Source organism: Gallinula chloropus (genome assembly GCF_964237585.1).
Source record: "Gallinula chloropus genome assembly, chromosome: 19".
In the NCBI taxonomy this organism is placed as follows: Eukaryota; Metazoa; Chordata; class Aves; order Gruiformes; family Rallidae; genus Gallinula; species Gallinula chloropus.
Window position 1 is genome coordinate 10,631,259 of NC_140104.1, and position 26,185 is coordinate 10,657,443.

Consider the following 26,185-nt stretch of genomic DNA (forward strand, 5'->3'; position numbering starts at 1 on the left):
GCCCCTGGCAGCGTGACCCGGAGCGTGTCCTGGGCTGACACGCAGGGTGCTCAGGGCGGGATGTGGCTGCGCAGGGCAGGTGCTGCCTCACGCTGCCGCCTCACGCTCCCGCCTCACGCTTCCCCCCTCACGCTCCCGCCTCATGCTCCCGCCTCACGCTGCCGCCTCACGCTCCCAGGCGGCTCGGCCTCCACACCGCCTGCTCCAGGGACCCGTTTCAAGCACAGCGGGGGACAGGGTGCCACCAACGGAGGCTGAGCCCCCGCCCAGGGGAGCAGCAGGATGGGGATGCTCCCTCATCGCTCTGGTCCTGAGGGAACGCGGCTGCCCGGAGGCACAGAGGCCGGGCCTGAGCCGCCCCGCAGCTCCTCGGGGGCTGGCAGGCCGCCTGTCCGGCGGGGCTCTGCCTCGGGCGGCGCCGCAGAACAATCTGGAACCGGGGGCGGGGGTGTGTGTGTGTGAAGGGAAAGGAAGGGCCCCCCGGCGCCCTCGCGCGGTTCCCGCCGTAACGGCGCGCGCAACCGCCTCAAGCTTGTCCCTCGCGCCGCCCCGTCCAACCCCCCCCACTGCCCCCCCTAATCCCCCAGCCCCGTCCCCGTGTCGAGCCCCTTCCCGCCCCTCCGGTGCCTGCGTGCGGCCCCGCTTCCTGCTTCCGGTGCCGGGGCTATAAGAGCCGCTTCCGCCTCGGCACGCGACCTGCGGTGGGCCCGGCCGTTGAGCGGCGCTTCCCGTCCCGGCAGCTCGCGCCGCCTGTGCCATGAACGCCCGCGGTGAGGGGGGGGGGAGGGCAGGGGGGGCCTGTCCGGGAGGGGGGGGGGGATTACCGGGCCTGGGGGGGGGGGGTTGGCGGGAGACGCACCGTTAGGCGAGGGGGTGGGGAGGGCGGCGGGTCCCCGGGGCTGACGGCTGCCGCTTTGCTGCTGCAGGGCTGAGCACGGAGAAGGCCGCCGCCTTCACCCGGCGGCTGCGGGCCGAGCCGCAGTTCCTGCTGGCCCAGAACGTGGCGACGTGCAGCGACCCGCTGGAGGTGTGTCTGCAGCGGCAGGTGGTGCAGGACACGGTGCAGGTCTTCCAGCACGCCGTGCCCGCCGAGGGCAAGCCCGTCACCAACCAGAAGAACTCCGGTGAGGGGCTGGGGGGGCTGTGTGTGTGTGTGGGGGGGATTAGGGGGGCTGGGGGGGAGGGGGGGACTGTGGGGGGGAGGGGGGGTGGGGGGGCTGTGTGTGGGGGGGAGGGGGGGCGGGGGGGCTGTGTGTGGGGGGGAGGGGGGGACTGTATGGGGGAGGGGGGGGACGGGGGTGGGGGGGACTGTGTGGGGGAGGGGGCATTGGGGGGGTTGGTGGGGGCTGTGTGTGTGGAGGGGGGGTTGGGGGGGCTGTGTGTGTGTGTGGGGCTGATGGGGGCTGTGTGGGTGGGGGGCTGAGTGTAGGGGGGGTTGGGGGCGCTGGGGGGTGGCTTGGGAGGGCAGTGGAGGGGGTTTGGGGGCTGTGTGTGGGGGCGGGGGGGTTGGGGGGGCTGTGGAGGGGGGTTGGGGGGCTATGTTTGGGAGGTGGCTTGGGGTGGTGGTGGTGGCTCTGTGTGTGGGGGGTAGGGGGGTCTATATTTGGGGGGTGGCTTGGGGTGGTGGTGGGGGGCTGTGTTTGGGGGGTGGCTTGGGGTGGTGGTGGGGGGCTGTGTTTGGGGGGTGGCTTGGGGTGGTGGTGGGGGGCTGTGTTTGGGGGGTGGCTGGGGGGGTGGGGGGGGGAGGCTGGGTGGGGTTGGAGGGGCTGTGTGTGGAGCCCTTTGTGGCTCTGATGCTTGCTTGGGGAGCCCGTGGTGTTTTGCTGATGGTGCTCCAGGGAGCTGTGGCTCCCCCTGAAGTCACTTCATGGGGCTCTGAGCAAAGTCCCTGCAGCATCCTCTGGAGGAAGTGACAGGCTCTGGACCTGCAGCGTTATCCTGCCCTGTGGTGTGATGAGAGACCTGTGTCTGCAGGGAAAGATTTCTCAATGTCTTGGGAGCTTTTTGGGCTCTTATGACCCAGCCAGAGCCGTGGCCAAAAGCCTGGGGCAGAATAGACCCAGAATCTTGTGTTTAAACACAAAAGGCTTACAGACCTCTTCAACATTCTGATCTAATTCCTGTTCCTTTGGTCTCTCAGGGAGATGTTGGATCTTCTCCTGTCTCAATGCCATGCGTCTTCCCTTCATGAAGAAATTCAACATCGAAGAGTTTGAGTTCAGCCAGTCCTACCTCTTCTTCTGGGATAAGGTACAGTAGTGCAGGTCTCTGGTTGTGCTGGGGTGGCTTCTGCAATCAGGTGGTGGTATTGGGACAGAGTTTCCTTTCAGTTGGACCGTTTTAGCAATCCAGGTGGGAAAACCAAAGTGAGAAGAAACTTCCATAGTTCTGTAAATAGATGTTTTCAGTGTGGCTTGAGCAAAGTGGGGCTTTCAGCTTGAAGGTGGCTGTTAAGATCTTACTGTTTTGGCACTGTACAGATCTTCTTTCAAGTCTTGTGTGTTTTACAAAAGTCACTTGTAGGAGGTTCAGTAGAAACATGACTAATGTTGCTCAGCTTTCGTGTCTGTGAGCTGGGTGCCTGCTTTCTATCCCTTAGGGAAACTGATCAAATTTAGTACTAGTTTGGGCCAGGCTTCATTGTGTAACTTCTGTTCCACACTTCCTGTTCCCCTACCCTCAAGCTCTGTGCTAACTCTCTCCTAAATAACGCCCTCTGCCACAGAAATAAGCTTGTAGGATAAGCCTTAGAGTGCTAAAGGGAAAAGAAGAACTCCAGTAAGTGCCCAGAAGGTATCTTAATCTCATTAGGACTTCCAAGAAGTGGATGCTCAGGAATTAATTAGTGCACAGTGTCACACTTTGAATCTCTTGTGTTCTCTGTCTGTCTCTTCCAGGTCGAACGTTGTTACTACTTTTTAAATGCCTTTGTGGAAACAGCTCAGAAAAAGGAGCCTGTGGAAGGAAGACTGGTGCAGTTCCTGCTCTCCAACCCTACAAATGATGGTGGACAGTGGGACATGTTGGTTAACATCATTGGTAAGAGAATTGCTCAACAGGAGCCCTTCCTGAAACTGCACACTGGTTTGAGACATGAGGAATGAAATAGAAGAAGGAATTGAGTTTGAGACCTGGGAGTTGGCTGAGGAACATGGTGTTAGTCACTGCCTTGTTTTAATCAAAGCCCTTTTTTGTGCCAGCTTATAAAGGTTGGACTGAAATCATGGCTGGGATCTTCACTCTTCTGTATTGCTGCTGCTTGGATCAACACAAGTAACTAGATATCCCAGACAGTGAAATGGTTTAATCCCCTTTTCCTTCAGTCATCAACTTGACATCATTTGTTTATATCCCTGTATACAATTTCTAGGGCATGTGGTTAGGGAAGAAAGTAAACTAGGGTGTGTCTACAAGGCAAAAGCAAATCCACCTAGAGGTGCAGCCTGAAGAAAGATGGAATAAAGATCAGGGAGAGGGAAATGATGTGGAATGTGGCAATGCTGGTCTTGCAAAGAGCAGCTTAAGTGGGATCTTCCTTGCACACTGATGGAGGAGATATTTCTCCATGTCTGGATTACACAGCATTTGCTTTCATTTGTGTTGTGAAATAACGAGCTGCCTGTGTAAATCAACAAGCAAATAATGCAAGTTTAGAATCACAAAAGGAATTTGCTTATTTGAAGCCTGGATGTTACTGTTTTCACATCTAATTGTGTTAAATAATTAGGCTGCTGTTCCTTGCTCAGTGGGATCTTTGGTATGATAAAATAGGAAACAGTTGAGCTGTTGCTGGTGTCTTAGAGATGTTGAGGAGAGTGGGAAGTTAGTCACTTATCCTTCAATAAAATACATGGAATAACTCAGGAGAGGCCCAGTTTTGTTAGAGGATATTTCAGCAGCTTCATTTCCAACTGAGTTGGTTTTTTTCTGGTGAAAAGAGCCTCTTAAAAGGAGTTAATTAGTGTAGAATGTGTCTTGAATTAAATGATACTGAGTTGCTCAGGGATTTGACCTCTTGAGATCCCTATGCAATGCAGATCAGAGGTCATGAGTGAGTCTGAAATCAAAATGTAAACTCTGAGTACTTGTGAACTTTAACAGACTTTCCCCTACACTTCCTGCATAAACCCCAGCTGTACTTAGCTTTTAGGAGGTAAAAGTAGAGGAACTAGCACTTGTTATGTGGAAAAAAAACAATTGTTAACTCAGTTTTCCTACTTTTAGAAAAATATGGTGTTGTCCCCAAGAAATACTTCCCAGAGTCTCACACCACAGAAGCTACTAGGAGGATGAATGAGATCTTGAATCATAAGGTAAAATTCACTTAGATAATAAAATTAAGGGGAAGGGGATGGCAGTGCCCCTGCTCCAAGTGTTCCTTCTTTCATTTCTCTTCATTGACCAAAGTACTAAGTGCATCTCAGCAACTTAACTCATGTTTATTCAAAAAGCAGCCTGAAGTCTTGGCAGAGTCTTGAAATGCAGAGCAGGAAGGTGTGTTTATGGAAGGCTTTCCATTGCCAGGCTTCAGTAGCTTGAAAGTACCTCACATGGATTTAGTAGCAATTGTTCCCAATCCTTAAAGTTAAAAAATCACTTTTTGATTTGTTTTGTTTCTGCACAACTAGCACTTGGCCTCTAGGTGACCCTTTTTGTCCCCTCAGTGTTTTAGCTGGCACCAGTATGCCAAGGCTTCTGGAGATTACTGGCAAATTGGATGCAAAAGATGCCAAAAAAGTATTTTTTTCAAAAGAGTGAATCTTAAACCCCAGCTTTCAGTATGGAAACATGCAGCTTTGCCTGAAGGAAAGGTGTGAGTGTTCCCTGAACTACCAGAATTAATCTGGAAGGTGCTGGAGCAGGTGGCTGGGTAAGAGGGCAATAAAGCATTCTTTACAGTGGGCTTTGTTTCTTCTTTTCCAGCTCATACTCAGAGTTGCCTGCTGAAATCCCCATTAAAAATGTAAAATACATGCTACAATGAGCTTAGGAATAATGAATGGTGTTCATGTTGTTCCAGTCTTGAGCACTGCAAACCAGCTGATCTGCTGGGAGCACCACTCAGTGCTCCTGCCCTTATGGATGGTGACAGGTTGGGAAGCTGGAGCTCTTCCTCCTGCAGCAGGGCAACACTCTGCTCTCTTCATCAGCCCAAGAGATCAATTATGCAAAGCCTTCTGAAAAGAATTTTCATTTTGAAAACATGCCTGAAGAGTAAAAATGAGTTTGGAACAGCCAGATAGGAAATCCTGAGAGCTGGTAAGGTGGCACCTCTTCTGCTCTCCCAGTAACAGGAGTTTCTCTCTGCACAGATGCGTGAGTACTGCTTGAGGCTGAGGAACATGGTGGAGAGTGGGACAATGAAAGGGGAACTCTGTGCTGCAATGGACACTATGATAGAAGAGGTAAAGCTCTTTGATGTCAACTTACTTGGAACATGAGGATGGATGAGATTTCCTCCTTATTCTTCTAGAGCTGTTGGGTCAGCCAAAACAAGTGTCTTGTTTGCCTAACTGGGAATGTTCTGTGTGGCAGCAGGCTTGGAGCTATTCAAGTGAATGTTTTGATGTGGAGTGTTGCTTATCTAATCCTGATTGTTTTAAATACTTCCAGACAAATCCCTTGGATGCTGATTCCAGGACTGATGTATTGGGCACCTGCCCCTTTCTGTAGGCAGGCAGTGTTTTGTATCTGGAGAGATCAAAATAGTGGCCTATCAGGTGTTTATACATGGGGATGAGACAGGTTAAAAACTATTCTGGTGGCTTTTGGGTGTAAAATCTCACAACACAAGTGTTGTTACAGAAATTCCCCACAAGAGAGCAGAAAAGAACAATGAAAGGCAGTTCTTCCTGTATGGAAAAGATGTGCTGAACAGAAGGTGAATCCAGCTGTGGTCTGAGAGAAGGGCAGCAGGGGATGGAATCAGAGAATCTGTTTCTGTGTGAATTCAATCTCACAGGTCTGTAGTATGCAGTGTATGTGTAGTGGTTTGCACTCTGTTCACACTTCTCTTACTCAGGAGTCCTCATGCTTGATTCTTAAACAGCCAAAACTAGTTCTAAAAAGTTCAGGCTGTTCTAGTTTGAAGTGCTTGCATTTAAAAACCCTTTCTCCAATACACAATGGCAAGTGACCCCATGGCTTCTATGTCTGCTTTTAGATAACAAATGCTTTGGCTGTGTGGCTTAGTTTTTCTGCAGTGCAGTAAACATCAGGATTGGGCAGAGCCCCCTTGGGCTGTTTCTGTAGAGCTCCAGGCAGTTCTGCTGATATGCAAGTATTGATTCATGTGTTGGCTTGGGAATTCATCTTTGTATTTCATGTGAAAAACTTAGCTGCTTTTTATCTAACATTAAAGTTAGATTAAAAATACTAAGATTAGATAAAAAAACCCTGATTTTTGTTCTTTGTGTTCTATTAATCAAACTAAAAGTGAGGAACTGTATGCCTTAAGGTGAGCAGTAATTTTGTGACCCTTCCCCAGTATGCTGCCAATCAGCACTTGGGTTAAAAGTGAATTCACAGAACTCCAAACACCCTTGGAGGATTTTACAGCAGACATCCAAAAGATGCTGATTTTTAGGGCAGCAGCATACAATTCAATGCAAAATGGCCATTTGTTCAGAGCTTCTTGCCCTCTGACAAGGGATCTTGGAACTGACACTAAAGGCTCATTAGCTGATTGCAATTTGGCTGTTGTGCAATAAGGCTGTGCCTAATTCTCTGAGGTTAACACAATATTTCCTCTCTCAGTGGTAATAGGGGCTTGCAGCTTAAGTGGATTTTCCTGCAGTAAACACTGAAATGTGTAATTGCACCTGTCTTGTGTCCTTCCAAGCCACTTAGTTTTACAGGCTTGAGACCACTCCTAATGGGATTATCTGCACATAAACAGAATCCCATCTATTTTTTGTATGTGGCAGAGCAGAACTTGGGTTTGTTCTGTGACCTTTGATTTGCTCAGCAAATCTTGGTTTGCTTGTGGTGGGAGGCAGTGCTGTAGCTGAAATGGGGCAGTTGTACAGCAACACAAGATTAAATATTCACTCCAGAACTGTATAAACATTTTTCTTATCAAACCAGTGCACAGCAGGTCAGGAGTTGAAATCTGTGCAGCACATGGGATTGAGTTTTTCTTCCTCTGGAGACTCTTATCAGGAGTGTCCTTTCCCCTCCTCACTCATTTTGGCTTTTAGCACAAGCCACTCTCTTTACCTTATCTTGGTTTCTAGTTGTTGCTGGAGTGATACAAGTCACCTCTTGGTTTAAATATGTTTGTTTACTGATGGAGGAAGCTTGTGAGATACTACTAGGTAACTGATGATGGGTGTGGTGTCAAAACAATTGAGGGAGGCCCTTCTCAGGCTTGGCTGCCTCTGTTAACTTGAGACTTCTGTCTCCATCACTTTCCTTCCTCTGGCTGCAGCCCACTTGCTCCTTCTCCCTTTAGGCATTTTTCTGGCTTGTTTTGTTCCACAGCCTCATCTCTTGCTACTTGGGGTTATCTGAGGTGATGTGGGTGTAGCCACAGCAAATGATACCTCTTGTGCAGTCTGTGCAAAGCCAAATATTTAGAGCAGTTTAAGGATTTACATTTGCTCTTTAACATAGTTATTGAGACATGAATGTGCAAGTGCCTCCAGTGAAAGCATGAAGCTCACACCTTTGTTTCAGCCCATAATTAATCACTCCTTTTCTCAAATGGCTTGGAGCAAGAACACCTTTTTGTGGCTTGTGCACAACACAATGGTGTTGCTTAGCACGAGCTCCTCTTGCCATCAGCACAAAGTGCTGGTTCTTGGGGAGCCTCAGGGTACAAATGCATTGGCTCAACCAGCTCCAGCAAGAGCAAGTCAGCTTTGGGAAAGGAATTGAGTCCTGTTAAGGAAAGTGTGAAGTCTGACAGCCTGAGGAAGGTGGCACAAACAACAGGCATTGGATCCTGGTGCAGAAGCTGCAGCTGAGATTTGATTTCCCCCTTTCTCTTACTTGAAACATTCTGTTGGTTCCTTGCAAGGAAAAGACTTGTCTTGTGCTCAAGATGTGGACAGGGCTGAAGCAGATCACTGAGAGCTGAAGGAAAACAGATTCAAACCTGTCTAAATAGGATTGAATTTTCTGTCCTCAGAATACCTACAGCAGGTCCTGCTAAGCATCCATAAAGAATCATCTGGTTAAAGTGCCTGTGACTTGATAAGCCCTGTGAGAAAGTGCAGTAATGACTCTTAAGTGCAGCTTCATATTCTGATATATAGGGACAACTCATGGCTTGAAGTCTGGTCAGCTTTTTGTGCTTGAGATCTGTAGAGAGCTGCCAGCTGGAAAGGATGGCAGTCAGAGCAGAGATCCTGAATTAAATTACATAACCTGTCAGCTCAACCCTAAACAGACAATATTAAATGTATTAAAACAGATGAGAAGATTTATTCTGAGCTTTTCAGAAAGAAGCAAAGGCCTGTCTTTGAAATACAAATGAGCTTGACAGGGACAGGGATTAGTACAGGGGGAAACACTGGGCTAAAATGCTTTGCTCTTTGCATGTTAGAAGGTCTGATGTGTGTCTGTGGGGTGAAGCTTCTGGTAGAACAGGTGATGCTGAATGCTTAAGCATTTGTAGAATCAGTTTGTCTTGCATTGGGAAAGTATCTTCAGAAGAACTTCAGAATTAATCCTGGAATGTTGGCATGAGGCTGGGTAGTGTGTTGTGTTCCTGGGTTAACCTGGAATTCACATGTTCAGCCTTAGGCTTCTGTTTTGCCTGATGGTTTACCTGAGACTGTAGTGTGTGAGAATGAAGAGATGTCCTGGTGACTTTCCTGTGGCCTTTGATTGGCTTTGAACTGTTGAAACACCTGGATGTCCAGAGCTGAATGCAAGTAATTCACGTGTGTAGGTTCCTTCTTGCCCTTCAAGGGTGGCTGTTAAGATCCCATTCCTCCAGCTGGCTCTCAGAAGCAGAAATCCATTCATCAATGGCATTGCTGTGGTAGGAGTGGCAGATCTGCATGTTTCAGCAGGTTCATGGCTGTTTGCTTCTCTCTGCAGGTGTTCAGAATAGTGAGTACCTGCCTGGGCAGCCCTCCAGAGACCTTCTGCTGGGAGTTCCGGGATAAGGAGAAGAACTACCACAAATATGGGCCTGTGACACCAGTCCAGTTCTACAATGAGCACGTGAAGCCTTACTTCAACATGGAGGACAAGGTTGGGGGTGCTCAAAGGCAGTAGCTTCCCAAAACCTTCCTTTGCTGCTAAGCTGCTTGTTTCCCACTGCTGCAAGTGTTCACCCCTGTGACTGCAGCGTAGGGGATGGTATTTCAGCCAAGCAACTTGTTTGCTAATGAGGGAGGTGGCTAATGAGGGGCAGTCTCTGAAATCCAGCTAGATTCACTCCCCTGAGGTCTCAGTTGAGATGTCAAATGAAGGTTCAACTTGTGTTTATTGGCAGATTTGTCTAGTGAACGATCCTCGACCTCAGAACCCGTACAACAGGCTGTACACAGTGGAGTACCTGGGCAACATGGTAGGAGGGAGGAAAACCCTCTACAACAACCAGCCTGTTGATGTCTTGAAAAAATTAGCTGCAGCATCAATTAAGGATGGAGAGGTTTGTTCTGGTTTTGCAACACTTAGCATGTAAAAGTCCCTGGGATGTGGCCTGGGCATGACTCTTCCTCCTCCTTGTAGGCTGTGTGGTTTGGCTGCGATGTGGCGAAGCACTTCTATGGCAAGCTGGGCATCAACGACTTGAACATGTGAGTAGGGAATCAAAACTCAGTGCTGCTGGGGATAGTTGGCTCTAGTTCAGAAGCAGTGCTTTGGCTGCTTCAACCAATTCATATATACTTTGGATTATGCTCCCAAAAAAGAGTGTATTTAAGTAATTCAGCAGCAACAGAAGTTCTTTCACTTGGTAGCTAAAATCTTAATCCTTTAAAGATGCCACACAAAGGATTGTTAATAGTTTTACTCATTTGGATTGTCTTGTATCTGGTGAGAGGAACCCCTGAGGTTTTGCACTTATTCAATTATTTTTCCTGTCAGAATATGGGACAGTATGGTCTACTGATTCTCTGGTTTAAGAATCCTCCCTGCATCCTTTTTGATATTGCTTGTGTGGCTTTCTAATAGATATAATCATGAGCTGGTGTTTGGTGTCTCTGTCAAGAACATGAACAAAGCAGAGAGATTAATCTTTGGAGAATCAATGATGACCCATGCCATGGTCCTGACAGCTGTCACTGAGAAGGTGAGTCTCCCACCAGAAGTTCTCATGTGTTTGAATGTTCTGGCAGCCTGTTTGTGTTCTGGTCTCACTGGAAGGGGGTAAACTAACCTGTTGGGTGTCAGTGTGTGTGCCACAACACCCTGCTGCCCAAGGCCTGGGTTGTCTGTTCTCTCTGGGGTGTTTGTTCCTGAGTGTTTGGAACTATAAATATTTAATGAGGAGGAAAGAATTTTAGACATGTCAGAGCTGCTTCCCTTCTGCCCACAAACTTTTACTGGGGAAAGGAAAAAAGTTGGCTTCTATTTTTAAGATACCACAAAACCTCTGTTAGCTGGTTTTTAAATGCAGGTTCTTGTTGAGCAAGGAATGTAGTGTGACAGCAAGGATTTCCTACCCTGCCCCACTGCATGGGGTGTCCAACCTGTGTTTTATAGCATGAAGCTCCTGTTTAGATGCCAGTAGGAGGCACTTTGCAACAGTCACAACCTCCTGCAATGTGCTGGCATGTGACCTCTCTGACCCCCTCATAATTAGGGCAGGAAAAGAGTGGCCAAAATAGCTCTGTGGCAGACAGGAGGCTGAGATGAATTCACAAGTAAATCTGCTCCTGGCAGTATAACAAAGAACAAATGAAGTAAAAAGCCATTTGAAAATTTACAGCCCAGGGTTATCTGCAGTGTTGGTGTGCTCCATTTATTTCCAGAAGCTGTCATTACTAAAGTTTCTTTGAAGTGATCTCTTCCTGTCCAACATGACCTTGGCTTGAGAAATGACAGGCTGCATGAAACTGCAAATGCTTGTTTGAGCTCTGGACTTTGAGGACTTGAGATGAGCCCACTGAGTCATAAGAATTTTTCTGAGTTAATTTTTACAAGTCAATATGATGTTTTCTTGTGGTCTGCATTCTGAGATCTCAACACTTTTGTGTGTCAGACTGCAGGAACACCTCTTAAAAGTAATAATTTGTTCAGTTGGGTACTAAAAATTACCAATTTATCTGTACACAACTGAACTGTGCCTGTTTGTACCTCCTGTACCCAGCTATTGGCAGCTGTAGGCTGTGGAAGCCTAAATGTGTAGTTGCAAAAAGTGTGAAATGTGTCCTGATTTCTGTAAGAAAAAGGATGAGTGTGTGATGGATGGTATCTCTAAAATCAAGAGAACTTAGAAGAAATTATTGAAGAACAAATTCAGTATTTAGAGGTTTTTTCCACATTCAAAACTAAGTTGTTTCTGTGTTTTGTTGGAACATGTTGTCTGATATTAAACATAACATCTAATCTAAAGGAGCTTTGATCAACTGAGCTGTAAAATGTAATATTTTGGATTTACCTACTTGATAAAGAGGCTTTGAAGATTTAAAAAAATCCTATTATAGTTCTACAACATAAAAATCTACGTGGATTAAATGCACCTTTTGGTTAAAGTTAATGTACATGAACATGTTTATCCTGGTTGTCTGACAGCCTCAGGAGTTGCCTCATCCTCAGTCTGGTAGCTCCTGAGTCTCATTTTAAGGACCATCCTGTGTTTCTTTAAAGTGAGAATAAAGCAATACAGAAATATTCCTTTGAATACTAAATACAGATTTATGGGGTGTTCTCTAGATTAGGGGTTTTTTTTGTCTTAAAAATATTTCAGTAGCAAAAGAAGAACTCTGGCTCCTCAAGGGACCTGCTGCTTCCTCATGAGAGCCTGCTGGAAGGAAGCAGCAGCCTGGGAAGCTGTTCTCAGTGCTGTTATGTACCTGGCAGATTGGAACCAGACTCCAGATCCACCCAGTGCAGGCCAGGGTGTGGCACACTTATAAATGTGAAGTCAAGTGTATTTCATGCTCATTGGAAGCCTTGTGCCTCTTTCAAAGCACCCAGCTTGGAGCTGTAGCCTTCAGCTAGGCTCCCCAAGTGTCTGCAGGTGCTCTTACTGATGCTGTTGCAAACTACTGGGGTTTCTTCACTCCCTCTGTCCCTTCCCTCTGATTCAGGTTCAAGCAAGTTGTGTGTTCTGCTTCAGAGGAGCCACATCCTGACTGGTGGCAGGGAAAGCTGCTTGATTTCTGTCAGTCAGTCAAGTCCAAGCTTGGATTTAGTTCAATTTATATGTTCTAGTTCAAATAACCATTTGTTGCAGGCTCATATTGTGTCAGCACATGCAGAAGTTGTGTAGAACATCACATAAACCACTGTCTGAAGCCACCAGTGCCTGTAGACTTCTGAGAGCAGAGTTCTGCCAGGTGGTGGTGCTGGATTTAGGCTTGGAAGGGTTGGCTGCTATAAACTCAAGTGGCCCTTCACTGCTGAGGAGCCATCAACTTGTTTTCTCTCACAGGATGGGCAAGAAGAGGCATTTGAGAAGTGGAGAGTGGAGAACTCCTGGGGTGAAGACCGTGGTAACAAAGGTAAAGTCACTGAATGGTGGGAATGGAAAACTGAGCTTAGTCCTGGAGTAAGGAGCTGGCAGGAAGGAAGGGGATGGATTGTTCCTCATCAGTTTGTGCCTACAGGCAGCATGTGTGTCACTGGAGTTGGGCACTGGATGCCTGAAGACAGACATTCTGCACCTCAGTGTGACTTATGTCTACACTGAATGGAGGAGCAGGAAGTGTCACTGGATAAACCTGGTGCTGTGGCTGCAAGTTCCACTCTAGAGGCAGTTGTGGGTTTGGGGAGGTGTCTGTAAGTGGTGGATGCTGATGCTTCTTGACATCTTTGTCCTGAGGTTGGGAGGACAAAGCTGATGGGAGCCCCTGTGGAGGCTGGAGCTGGAGCTCTGGGTGCAGCTCTGATATGGGGCATGTTGTCCTTTGCTACAGCTTTTGATCATCAAATCACCCAACTGTTTAGTTTCCATATGGAAACTAACAGCAAGATACTGGTAGACTTCAGATATAGTTCACTTAATTTAATTGAAGTTTAAATATCATTTAAGCTTAAGGTTGATTAGCTTATTGCTGTAAAGCTGCTTATTTTCCTAAGCTTTATCAGTTTGCTCTTGATCACAAATAAATTGCCAGTATTACACCTGTCAAAAAAAGGAGCTGTAGGAGTTTGACAAGGGTGTGATGGGGAGAGTGTGACCTTTTTGTTGCTCTTTTTTTGCTGCAGAAAAGTCTGAGAACCCTGGTACTGTTAGTCTGAAAATAGTAGTACTCTGAAATGCCAGGAATTCTAGGGGCATGTAAAGGGATCTCCTAATAACAGGACAACAGGTACTGAAAGCATTTCTTAGCAGACAAGGTAGGATTGCTTCCAGGAGCTGAACAGTATAGAAGTGCTTTCCCCTGGTATGCAAGGGGAAATAAAGACTTCACTGCAATACTTAACTTACCTCTGTTACAAAAAAAATAGTAGATTTTCAATCTGTACACTGCAGCTGGCCTTGTGCTGGCTGTGGCTGGTATTACTTAATCTTCCTGAGTCATGTGTGAAACCAGAGTGGTTTATATTCCCTTGTAAAGCACTGTTAATCAATCACTGCAAAGCTTTTCCTTAGTCATTCTGTCAATGAGGAGATGAGGAGGGTACAGCTGCAGTGTGAACTGTTCTAGCTCCAACACCTGTCTCTTAAAAACATGAAGAAATATTCCAGTGGAATTCTGGTGCCTCAGCTGTGCTGAACACCTGATCTGTGGCATCCTTGTGGTGTTCCCCTGGTATGACAAGTACTGGCAACAACAAAATCCAGTTACATGCAGTTCTTAGGCCAGGTTTTCTGTGTGAACTTGCTTTCCTGTTGAAGGCTGTCTCAGCCTGCACTATTGTTCCTCTACAAAGGATTTGGGAGTGCTGTGGGGCTGTAGTGGGGTGGGTGAGCCAGCCTGGCATGGCACATGGCCGGGCACTGTGGACAGAAGGCTGAGTCACTGCTGAGCACTAGTTTAGGAAACAGCTTCTAGTTGCTTCCTTGCTCAGCCCAGGAATGCCCAGAAGGCTTTGCCTGGTCTTGGGAGGGCCAGCTGTGTTCTCCCTGGCCCTTGGGGAGTGGGACTGATGGTGTGAGTGTTGCTCCTTGCTGTGCTGAGGCTTTGTCAGTCACTTGTCATCAGAGACAGGCCGGATGCAGACTCAGCCATGGCATGATAGGCTCACTGATGAGGATGCTAAGCCAGGCTGCAGGATGTCTCAGGGCACAGCCCAACAGCCACTGACCACATCTTTCTGGTGCAGATTAATTCCAAATGTTGTGCTCACAAGATTTGGGGTGGCTGAAGTTTCTTTTGGGAATAGGATATTTCCAGAGAACTCTGATTTGGGATGTGGGCTTTATGAATAAGCTTTTGATAACTTCTGTGTGAACAGCTTACTAATGGAGACTTTCCTTGGAACTGTTTTTATTTCCATTCTGGGCCCTTAGTCCTGCAGTAGTGCCTGTTCTGAGTTAGCTGTGTACCATTCACTGCAGAGTATTCCAATAAAGACCTTGAGTCTTGACAAAACTGAAGCTGTGCTGATGTTCAGCCTTCAGCTCAGCAACATGACAGTAGCAAAATGTACTTTGGGATGTTGGGCTAATGAGTTTAGGCAATACCAAAATGAAATCCTATCAAAACTTTTGTCTCTAAATACAAACTTGGAACTATTTTGTTAAGCACCTGTATATGTAATACAGATATAAAACTTAGAACACTTGGTTTGGAGACAGTCCAGGTACTGGTTTGTGATGCTGGATGCTACTCCTGTTAGAGGATTGTTTCTGGGAATGAAGTGCCTTACTCAGCTCACTGTACAGCTGCTCAGTGTGGGCTTTCCAGTGTTCTGAGGTTGGTAGGTGTCAGTCAGCAGCTTTGTGTGAGCCATATGTGCTCCTTGGCTGAGGGTCAGAGCTGTTCTTGGAGCCCAGGGTGTCCCCAGTTCTAATGTCAGGATACTGGTGGTTCCTCCCAAGCCACAGTGTGGTGGGCTGGTGCCTGGCACTGGTGTGAAGGGTGTACCTGTGGAGCTGTGACTGAGCAGCAGCACTTCTGTGCTGGTTCCTGGGCTGGGATGGAGCTGTGATGGGTGCCTGTGCAGTCATGTGCTTCTAGCTCAATTCAAAAATCTAGAATCCAAACCTACAGCAGCCAGGAATGACAGGAGCATGGAGTCTCAGGATTCTAGTTAGGAATAACTTGAATTAAATGAATTAACCCAGCTGGTCCTCTTTGAGGATTACTTGGACTTGCTTGCCAGCCCTACAAGCTGAACTTGCTACTTGGTTTGAAGTAACAGTTTATTCACCTTAGATGCTATTTCTGTTCTAAATGTGGATTCACCTCTCAAGAGTAAGTTCTAGAGCCATTTGAGAGGAGCCAGTTAAGACCCCAGAGTGGCTTGAGTACACCCTCCTTGTACCTTGACTGCATGAATGCCATCTGTGAACTTTCCTGGGTGAGTCACTGTCACTTACTGTTTTGTGCTGGTTTCTGGAAAGTTTTGCTCACTGTCTGTATCTTGTTTTGGTTGGAGTTGCCTGGAAAAGGGCCTTGGGAGAAAATCCCACCAGAACTGCAGAGCTTGGCTTCTATTTCAGGCTGCTTTTTTTAGGGAGGGGGTGAATCCTTGAATGATTTTCTTTGGTGTGACCAAACAGTCCCTCTGCTGAGCTGAAGGCAATTGGATATACAAACCCTTTGGAGCTCATTTGAAAACATTAGAAGAGGGAACTCAACAGGGTTTCCTCCCTTCTTCCTGCCCTGCTTTGTCACTCTTCAGCATTCAGTACTAGCTGGTGTAGGAGGGTGAGGGTTTGTAGTCTGTCCTGACTCTCTTGTGATGCTGCTGAGCCTGGCAGAGATTTCTTTATCTGCCTTGTTAAGGAATTGGGAAGCTGCTTAGATAAGTCCAGAGCAGAATCCACATCAGTGAAGAGGCAGCCAAGAATGATACTAAACTTGGCACATCCCAGTTGAGGCCCAGTTGGGTGTGGGGGATAGAGGCACACCCCAACTCCATGATTTGGAGAGACTGATAAAGGGTACAGCCTGCAGCAAAACACCAGACCTTGAGGCATTAAAACCCCAACCAAATGGCTTAACACAGGTAGGACGTGGGAGTCTCTTATGTGGGGTCCCTCTTTGCTCTGAGGTTGGGATATCCTGGGGTGAAGTTATCCAAACTGCACTCCCTGGGTCAGGCAGAACTGAATTCTCATAGTAGCACTTGTCCCAGAGCAAGGGAAGCCCTGGGGAGAGCCCAGCACTGCCCCTTCTAAACAGTGACTGCACTTCTGTCTGGTGTAAAAGTGTTTCTTGGAATCTGTCTGTGTTTCCTTGAGGACTGAACACAGCTGCTGACAAACACTGCTTGTTTTTGGAGGTAAAGTCACTCCCCAGGCAAATGTTTCCTTTCTGTGTGTTACTGGCACTGTCAGCCATAGAGGGAAGCTTCATTACTCTGCTTACTCTCTTGTTCTGGAGACACAGGACATCATTCCCTAACTTTGAACCCAGCTTATCCCACCAGCAAGCAAAGGGGGGGAATGTTAAATCATGTTATCACGGCTATTTTGGGGTCCATCTGTTTGGTTTTGGCATGAAAAGACCTTTCTTGTGGTACCTCTCCAGCTAGAAGCCAGCTCCCTCTTGCTGTGTTACATACTCTTGCATGAAGCCAGTCCTGTGGCTGTATGCAGAGCTGGGTGTGGGTACTGGGTGGAACTGGGACAGGGGTGCTGTGAGCTGGCTCTCCCTCAGGAGGAGTTACAGCACAAGCAGCAAGTGGCTTGTAGGAGCCCCTTGGCAGGGGCTTCACTTGCAGGTACCCACATCCTGGGTTACACAACAGCTCCCAGACCAGTTGTCCTCAGCTGACCTCTCCCTGGCCAGCAGCTCCTCTGTCTTGGAATGCTGTGTGCTTACATGTTCCTCTGGGGAAGCTCACAGGGACCAGCCTCAGGCAGAGAGGAGTTGAGAGCTGTTCTGATCCAAGCAGATGCTGCTGCTCAGGGATCTTCCCTGTGTTCTGGCCTGAATGTGCACATGGTTTGAGGAGAAGCCATAGCTGGATTGTCTGTGGTGAAACTCCACTGTGTGCCCTGCCCAGAAACACAACCTTTCCCTCTTCCCTGGCTGGAGTGCAGAGCTCAGGGCTGCCTTGGCAGGCACAGAGGTAGATGTATCACTGTGTATAAAGTAATGTCTCCTTTTAATGAAGGAATTGATAATGGCTTTCATTGTGACACTGGGCACAGGCCTTCTCAAGGATCAACCTTACTTATTTGCATGTTCTGAAGTTCTGCTTGACGTTTCCTTCTTGTTCAGACACTGAGATCCTAATCAGCCCTGTCAAGCTTGGAGATACAGGATGTCAGAAGCAGAGTTCATTATCCTCTCAGGGTGCAATTACTTGTTGGCTCTTGGGAGTGAGAGGTTTTTGTGTGTCCCAAGAACTCATATCCTGAAGAGAGAATAATCAAGGCAGCTCCCTTTGGCAGTGTTTCCAAAATGGCTTCAGCTGGGGTTACAATTGATAGGGTTTTTAATTTATGGGAATTATCTGATCTCTTGCTTTAGAAACAAGATGGTGAAGATAGATGGGTTTATTGTCCATATTCTTTGGACATTTTCTTGTTTCATTTGATTGTGTGATGATATTGTATAAGGACATGAGGAACTTTATTACATAAAGCCTTCTCATCTGTCTTCTAAATGCTTGCTTTCTCCCAGCCACTGGTATTTTCAGTTTACCTCAGTTTGCTTTCAGTGGGAGCTTTCTGTTAAAACCTGTGGTACTCAAGGTGACTTTTTTTCTCCCAATTCAAAGGCTGTTCACTGAAATTCTCAGTCAGAATTAAGGGAGAAAATAAAGATTTAGTTCAGCCAAAGTGTGATTCAGTTTGTTAGGGGAAAGCAGGTGGCCCCTTACTGCATGAAGTAAACAAGCAGAGCTGTCCTGAGCAGAGATGCTTTGGGTGTTCACCTGGAGAATTTCCCTTTTCTTAACAAAATCCTGAAAAGTTCCAAACCAAAGACTCAGAATTTCATATTCTGCCTTAAATATGAAGACACTGTCATTCACTTGTGTGTTCTTGATACCTGTTTTACCAGAGGAAGCACAAATGAGGAATATTCTGGGTCTTGCTGTTCCCAGGAGGGTTCCTGGCTTCTTGGTGCACACGAGGCACGTGGGGTCATCCTGTGTGGTGATTTCCTTCTGAGTTGTTTTTCCTCTTCAGAAATAGGCAGTATGACTGGGCCATGTTTGTAATGCATCACCCATGTGAGACTCATGTGTGTGACTGTTCCCCTTGGTAATGGTTCTCTGCTTTTTGTCTCCAGGTTACCTGATCATGACTGATGACTGGTTTTCTGAGTACGTGTACGAAGTTGTGGTGGACAAGAAGCATGTACCAGATGATGTCTTGGCAGTGATGCAGCAGGAACCCATTGTTTTGCCAGCTTGGGACCCCATGGGGGCTTTAGCCAAGTGAACTGCAGAATATTTGCCTCTTAATGGTCAACCAGAATTAGATGCAATAGAGAATTCCAGTGGTTGGAAGCCATAGCCAAATGATAATGTGACCAAGCACTCAGCATGGTCCCTACTCTTGAAATGTAAGTTAAGGATCTTTGGGAATTAGTGCTTTACTGATTTGGCTGAGCAAAGCTCCCAGACAGGCTACTCTGCAAAACTAAAGCAAAACAAGCAACTCATTAAAATGTATTACAAATGCTGTCAAATGGCAGTTTGATTTTACCTTAAATCTTTAAAAATCAGCATTGTAACTTGGTAGAATTACTTTGACCAGTGTTTTCCCTAGAAGAGGGACACAAAAGGCCCTTTAGAATTAACTGCTAGGTGATTCTTAGAACAAATACATCAAGATACCTATGAATTAACCATGGTCTGACTTGTACCATAAAGAAAAATTGCCCCAGATCTTTTATATATTTACATTTTTAGTTTTGCTGAAGTTTTGGGAGGGACATAGGAATTGAATCTGCTAAAAATTACCTTTAAAAAACTATCTTCCAGCAGAATTAGAGGGGGAGAAAACTGTTTCCTTGAGGTTTCCAGTTTCACTTGGTTTTTACTCTTCCATTACTGAGCTAGGAACTGGTTACCCCATCTCCAGGCCCAGTGCTGTGTCTGTGTGCACAGGAGTGCTGTTTTTCAGTTATATTAGCAAGAACAACCATAAATGTGTTCACAGGTGGAGTTAGTGTCATGCTCAAGAGAAAACCCAATGTTTTAATTGCTGCATTTTATTTGGATGTTTTAAAACAAGATGGTGCTATGAAGCTTTTGAATAAACACTTTCTAAAGTGACTGGCACAGGTCTGTTTTCTTCTGTTAAATAAGCCTCATAACTAATGAAATAGGAAGATTAGTGACCTACAAGCAAACCTGAGTGAGCCAGAATGGGAACACAGAGGGGAAACTGTGCTGTTCTAAGTAGTCAAAGATGCTGTTCCTGCTGAACACAAACTCTCATGCACTACAGGCACTGGAATGGTTTGGTGATGAGCACAGGACAAACCCTTCAGTTGGAATTGTGCTGAAATGGCACATTGTCTTTGTACCCTGACACTGTGCCTGTAGTCACAGGCAAAAAAAGAGGGTAAGTAAGGGTGATGAACACCTCATGGGTTGCAGATGCATGTTGCTCAAGTGCAAGCAAGAAAGATGTTTGGTCTGGCTGTGGTACTTGGTTTGACTTCTTTTCCATTGGGACTGAAGGGGTGGGAAGCTATTAAATGATTCTGGAAATAGATCTCATGCTGGTTGTACAGCTGTGTGTGCAGATATTAAAAATGCCAAGTTAAATCACTTCATGTTGCCTGGTAAACTAAATCCAGATTAGGGTTTGTTGGAGTCATCAAAGATGATTCAACCTGCTGGGATTTAATGTTTCCTGAAGTGGGCAGGAGTGGTTAGATAAGAGAATTTGGTGGGGAAGGGCAGCAGGAGGTTGTTCGTGTCCCCAAGTGATGTCATGTCCCCAAGTCTGTGCCCTCAGCAGTACTTTCTGTCCCAGTAACAAAGCTGTTCTGCAGTAATTCTGATAGTAATATCTGGTTCTCTCCTACCAAACTCAGCTTGTTATCCCAGGCTCATGTCAAAGGGTTTTCTGTCCCCTCAAGGCCTGTGAGTGTACAGGAGCAACTGCTCTCAGCTTGCCTCTTCTCACAGTGGTCAGGAACAATACCATATCCTCATCTAAAAGACTCCCAAGTCCAGTGCTCAGATCTCTTTCCATCCAGGAACACTAAATGACCTTTCCTGTATCACTTGCAGTTACCTCTCTGGAAGTTTGGGCATATCTTTGGGATATCTCCACTGGGATATTGTGGAGTAGTTTGTCAAACCAACATTTAATTTTCAGGTTATTGTTAAATTCATGTCAAGGAAATGTGATTTCAGTCAAATCATGCAAGGGTGTGGTGGTTAAAGAACAGTGGGGGGAGCTGGGTACGCACAGGACTAAGTCTGGGAGGTGTGGGAAGAAGAATGTCCAAGTGTCAGGGCTGAGGGGATGCTCCTGTAGAAAGAAGTAATGGGCTGTTGGGCTGGCTGGAGAGGAGCTGCCTGCACCATGTCGTGTTACCCAGCTCTGCCCAGGGCTGCTGGGGGTGAGCTGGAGCACCTTGGGGACAATGCAGACTGGAGTGGGAAGAGCGCTCAGAGGATGTGAGACTGGGACTGGTGAGAGGCTGAAGAAGCCTGGTGTTTAGTCAGGGAAAGGGGCAGGCACCACTTGATTTAACTCCTAAGTGGGTGCTTTAAAGGGAATTGTTGCTTCTGCTACTCACAATTGATCAAAAAATCACCTGTTTCATGTGAGGCAAGAGTGAGACTGGGGAAAGCTTTCTGAGTGGAGAGCTGGGATTGGCTTGAGGATGTGTGATGCCCCTGTTAGAGATCTTTAGGAACAGGGTACAGAAGACTGTGTCAGAAATGGCATTGGCAGAGGGATGGAGGTGGGAGTCCTGTTTGGCTGGGGGGGTCTGTGATGCTCAGTCTCCACCTCACGCTGTTACTCAAGGCGAGTAAACGGTCGTCTTGTACTTGATGCTGAACCCTGGTGCCTCTGAAACGAAGCCAGATCTCTGGGGAAGCTCTATGCTGCACAATATTTTGATTATGACTAATGCATGTGGTGTTTTGGGGGCTTTTTTTTTTTTTTTTCTTCCCAAAGGTCAGTATTTTAGTCTCTCAAAATCTTTCTGCTGATGACATTACACCAGCTCTCCTATTTCCTCTGCTATTTATGAAAGGGGGAAAGCAACCAGAGATTGAACTTTTTCTCTGGAGTTTAACTGACCAACACTTTTGTTGCTCACAGCAGCACTAATGAAGATGGAGCTTGACAAATTAAAACAGGTTTCCAAGCCAGTTTTTGTTAATTTGAGTATTTAAAAGTATTGTCCAGTACGTGCTTATCTCTGTAGCTCTTGCCCAGCTATTTCCCTTACAGCTTATACAATAGTATGGGTTGGGTTTTTTTTTTCCCCTTTCCTTCAAATAAGCTCAGAAAATCCACATGGCTGAAACACGTTGTAGGAAATGAAGCCAATCTGGCAGGAACAGTTTTGCATTTATGCCCACAGCAGTTTTGTAAGTTCTTTGTAAGAAGGAATGGGGAAGAGGAGGGGAAAATACAGAAGTCAAAGCAAGAGCTTTAATTCTTCTGCTTTGAGGGCTCTAAAAGTGGTTGAACAAATTCTTCTAAGGTCTATGCCAGCAACTCTCTTAGGAATATGGGTCAGCAGAGGACAGGGATGGTTGGACTCAATCTTAAAGGTCTTTTCCAACTATGTGGTTCTGTGATATTAGGTAGGATATTGTTTTGCTTGTGTGTGCTAACAGGTCCTGTGTCTTTAAGAATCAACAGCTGCTTAAGTAGCTGATACCCACAAACTGAATGTCCCACCTTACAGGCCAGTGGTCTTGTTTTAAAGGTAAGTTCTGTACATATAAACTGTTATTTCCCATTAACTGGTTGCTCCCCTTGATGTGGTGGTTACTGGATCGCTCTGCCCTTGTGTCTAAAGGAAAACTCACTGATGTGATCAGCAGCCAGCAGCTGGGGATTAAGATTCCAGACACTTGAGCAGGTGATGGAGAGGCTGTGTGCTCTGTATGGAGGCTGAGGAAGTTCCTGGTGTCTTGTGTAGCATGAGGCATGGCTGTATCTAGAGGAATCTCAGTCTCAGGTGCTTGGAGGTTGCAGTACAGCCCAGAGATGGAGATAAATTGGCCCAGGAACATCTAAATGAGGAACAGCCTACTTAGCTCCTCTCAGTTCACAGGAAATAGTTTGAAGAGGATCAAAAAGTTAAACATTTTCTAATGGATGGAGTGGAAGCAACGTGGGAATAGCCCTGCTCACTGCAGGCTTCTCTCTCAGCAAAGCCAACTGTGAGCTGTAAACCCAGGTTATGAAACAATTAACACTGATCTGATAAAAAGCTGCTTAGGTTAGAATAAAGCAACCAAACCCAAGCCCACTGTGTTTCACTGCTGCTCCTTCCTTCAGTTTATATCCTCTGCAAATCCTTACAAAGACCTTTGGATCACTGATGAACCAGCCACCTGACAGTTCCTTGTACAAAACCGCGTGGATTTCACGTGATCCTTCACAGACAGCTCCCTGGCAGGTGACACTCTCTAAGTCACCTATCACAGGTCCAATCCAAACTCAGAAAACAACCCCTGGCTGGTGAAGAAGAGGCATGAGGTGAGGTTTGCTGTAGTGGTGGTTGGTAGGTTCTCAGAAGTGGCTTTCTCCACCCCAAGGTGCTCTTCAAACAGTTGTAGTGGGAACAGCAGAACCCCTCCAAGACCCATCTAACTCCCAGGTGTATATCCCAGCACAGCCTGCTTAGAAAATATCAGGGAAGGACAATCAGAGTTTCTTTTATCCCAAAGCCAATTGTAATAGTTCCTAAGCATAGTCTGGTTCCTAACTAAGCAAAAGAATGGAACAAATAAATATTGGAGGACTTGTTTGTTTTGTGTCACTTGGAAGATTGTTCCTATCCTCTTATTGGCAGCAAAGCAGAGACATGCTCCCAGAGTTATTATTAATCTCCTCTTAGTACAGCTGGTACTACTGTTGTTAGGTAATTTGATTGATGCTTCTCATTCTTGTGCTGGCATTGGTAGCTGGAATCTACAGCTGCTTTATCTGTGGAAAACTGGAAGGGTTTGAAATGACTCCTTGTGTAAAGTCCATTTTCTTCTTGGTTTTTTTTTTTACATTTCCCTGAAGTCATTAGGATTTTGCCCACTAATGCACTGATTTCCTCCAATTCCTGCACTGGCTCACTACAGCACCTGAAAGTTTTTCCACACAGGAGGTAAATAAGTGTCACAGAGCTCAGGGCTCTGCCTGGAGTCTCAAGTCTGGTAGTTACATTATGCCCAAAGGTTCCAGATGGTTTGGCAAGAAGTTAAAATAAAAAAATGCTGCTGCAGAAGACATTACTGGGGGAACAAAAATAATCAACTGGAAAAAAAGGCCAGGGTAAGTCATAGAAGGTGGGTTTGTGTTCTTAATGTGCTGGTTTTCACCTTGCAGCTTTGTATGTCCTAGAAGAATAACTGACTAGTGCCACTGATGTGAGCAGATGGAGGCAACTCAGTGCAAGCCTTGGCTGAGATGAATGGTGTGCCTTAGTGTCAGAACTTGTTTAAAGAACCTTCTAGACCTACAGGCTGAAATGGAGAGAAACCTCAGACAAAGATCATGATGCCTCTAAAAGTTTGAAGCCTCCCCCCCCCTCTCCCAGCCACGTAGGGGCAGAGGGAGCCGAAGCACAAAGAGTTCCTTTCATGTAAGTGGGTGGGAAAAGGGGGTTTCCAGTCTCCCAGCAGCAGCAGCAAGCTGGGAATCTGCAGGAAAGGGAAGGCAGAGATTCCCTCCTACCGTCCATCCTCCCCTGAAGGAAACGAGCTGCTCCCCCAGGCAGGGGCTCTGCCCCACGGGTGCATCCTTAGCATGAAGACATCAGCCTTTGACCTTCACAGAGGTTCAGTGAGTGAGGCAGGACAGCATCTGTCCTTGCAAACCCTTCAGAACAGGACAGGGGAGGCTGTGAGTGGTTAGAAAGTGCAAGGACACGAATTTGAGGGGTTTTTTTTCCTCTCCTGTCTGCAGCTAAGTGGAGATGAACACAACCAAAACTGTTTGTTTTGGAAAGAAGAGTAAGGAGGGGGTTCGGCATGGCCCTGAGAGGAGTGAGAGAGATCCTGCTGCTTGCACAAGGACCCAGTCAATCTCTGCAAGAGCTGAGGGCAACCAGCTTCATCTGGCAAAGCATTTGGAATATACTGCCCGCCAAGAATTAATGGGAAAGCACAAATTCTTATTCCTAAGTCTCCCTGATGTTTGTGAATGCAATTCCTGAGCTCCCCTTGAGATGGTGCAAATGACACGCTGCTGACCGAGCGCTGCTCTCATTAAGGGACCAGGAGACAGAGAAAGGAGAAGTGCTAATTATATCCCTCTGCTTTTCAGTTTTCAGAGTTTGTTTTCTTTCCAATTGTTTGGAACAAGGCTCTGAAAACTGGCAGCCACTTACAGCAAAACTGCTGTCGCCCAAACAATTCCCTGTTCTTATTTGTCCTGGTGCTGGTTTTCTTCTCTCTTTTATTTTCCCCACTCTGCCACCTAAAGTGTGGCACTGGTTTGTTAACCTGTGACTTACAGCTTTTTATAAAGGAACTGTAAAGGCTGGGGCTGGAGAAATCCTGGGTGAAAAGAGCTGGAGACAAAGCAGGTGCCTGAGGTTGAGTGAGAGATTTGGAGTAGGAAGGAAATTCCTCGTTGAGCTTACAGAAGCAGCAAAACGCCTTTAAAGAACCTGTGCTTAGCACTTTAAACCAAAACTAAACCTTCTTTGTTAAAGTACTGGAAATACTCTGCCATAGAAACTCTTCTTTCTGAGCCCTGAGAATAGCCCCGACCTTCCTACCTGTCTGTAACCCCCAGACCCACCTGCAAAACTCCTCATTTACTGATTCTCCCAAAACTTCCATCCCATCTGTTGTCTCCATCAGCATCATCATCATCATCACCACCACCCTGTTATTTATAGCTGTAATAACGGCCGGCAAACCTGTCCCTTAGCAGGGAAGCTTCCCTCCTTCTCCCTCTGCCTTCATTGGATCCTGCCTTTTTGAACGGCTGGGAAGAGACAAATGTAGCCACCCACCTCTAGGAGGAAAACTGAGCCGCAGCCCCGGTGAAACATAAAGTTTATTTGACTAAAGTGACGCAAAAAATTCTTAAAGAGCTCTTTGGCAGCAGATTATCTGGCAATCAGACCATGTGAGGGGGATTGGTGTACAAAAACCTCCCCCAAGATGCTGAGTTGCCCACAGGCTGAGTTCCCGAGACTCTGAAGTAAATGTGGGTGAAGGTTCCTCCAGCTTGGATAACTCCAAGGAAAGAGCTTCCAACCGACCCCAAAGACAGGTACTTTATGACTTTGTTTTTAACAAGTGCTTTATGAAATGTAGACTGGCTCCCAGACAGCCACCTTCAGAGCCTACCTTCTGAGGCAAACAGATACCAGCCTTCCAGCAGTACCTTTCCCTCCTTATCGCTGCTTTGGGTACAGAATCTGAAATACTAACCACAGCCTGAAACACGTATCCTCTGTTTTGTCTGGTTTTAAATCAGCTTTCAAAGTCTTCAAGTAATTTCTGAAACGCTGGGAAAATGTGCATGTAACGAAGCTTTTTGGGGAAAAAAGCATAACTCTGATTTTTGGTGAAAGTTTGCTTTGTTTTTTTGGGTTTTTTGTTAAACTTTTAATGCTTTTTCTTGCTTTTCTGATGTGACATGCTCTCTCCTCTGTCTTGTTCAGGCACTTCTCCAGCAATTATGAACATTGGGAGTCAAATGCCTGTAGCAGAACATGTTATGACAATCTGAAATTAGAGTTTGGGCAGTCCACATAATTGCATTGTGAATGTAAAGTTTGCTTAGAGTTCACCCCCCCAAAAAAAAGCATTAAACTACAAGGAGGGA

The 26,185-nt window shown here is 46.4% G+C and overlaps 1 protein-coding gene across 1 annotated transcript; it reads left to right on the plus strand.

Moving 5' to 3' along the window:
• The first annotated feature begins 666 nt into the window (after positions 1 to 666).
• Positions 667 to 19,473, plus strand: BLMH (bleomycin hydrolase). The gene is made up of 12 exons (XM_084272862.1): positions 667 to 770; positions 927 to 1,124; positions 2,141 to 2,250; positions 2,898 to 3,039; positions 4,225 to 4,313; positions 5,313 to 5,405; positions 9,049 to 9,204; positions 9,449 to 9,607; positions 9,688 to 9,755; positions 10,132 to 10,249; positions 12,557 to 12,626; positions 18,483 to 19,473. Exons 1-12 carry the CDS (start codon positions 758 to 760, stop codon positions 18,632 to 18,634), a joined length of 1,368 nt encoding a protein of 455 aa, XP_084128988.1. The 5' UTR covers positions 667 to 757; the 3' UTR covers positions 18,635 to 19,473.
• Positions 19,474 to 26,185: the final 6,712 nt, after the last annotated feature.

What these genes read in the sequence shown, in the direction of transcription:
- BLMH (XM_084272862.1), top strand. An exon ending in ATGAGATCTTGAATCATAAG is followed by an intron (nt 4,314 to 5,312) that starts GTAAAATTCACT and finishes CTCTCTGCACAG; the next exon opens with ATGCGTGAGTACTGCTTGAG. An exon ending in ACTTCAACATGGAGGACAAG is followed by an intron (nt 9,205 to 9,448) that starts GTTGGGGGTGCT and finishes GTTTATTGGCAG; the next exon opens with ATTTGTCTAGTGAACGATCC.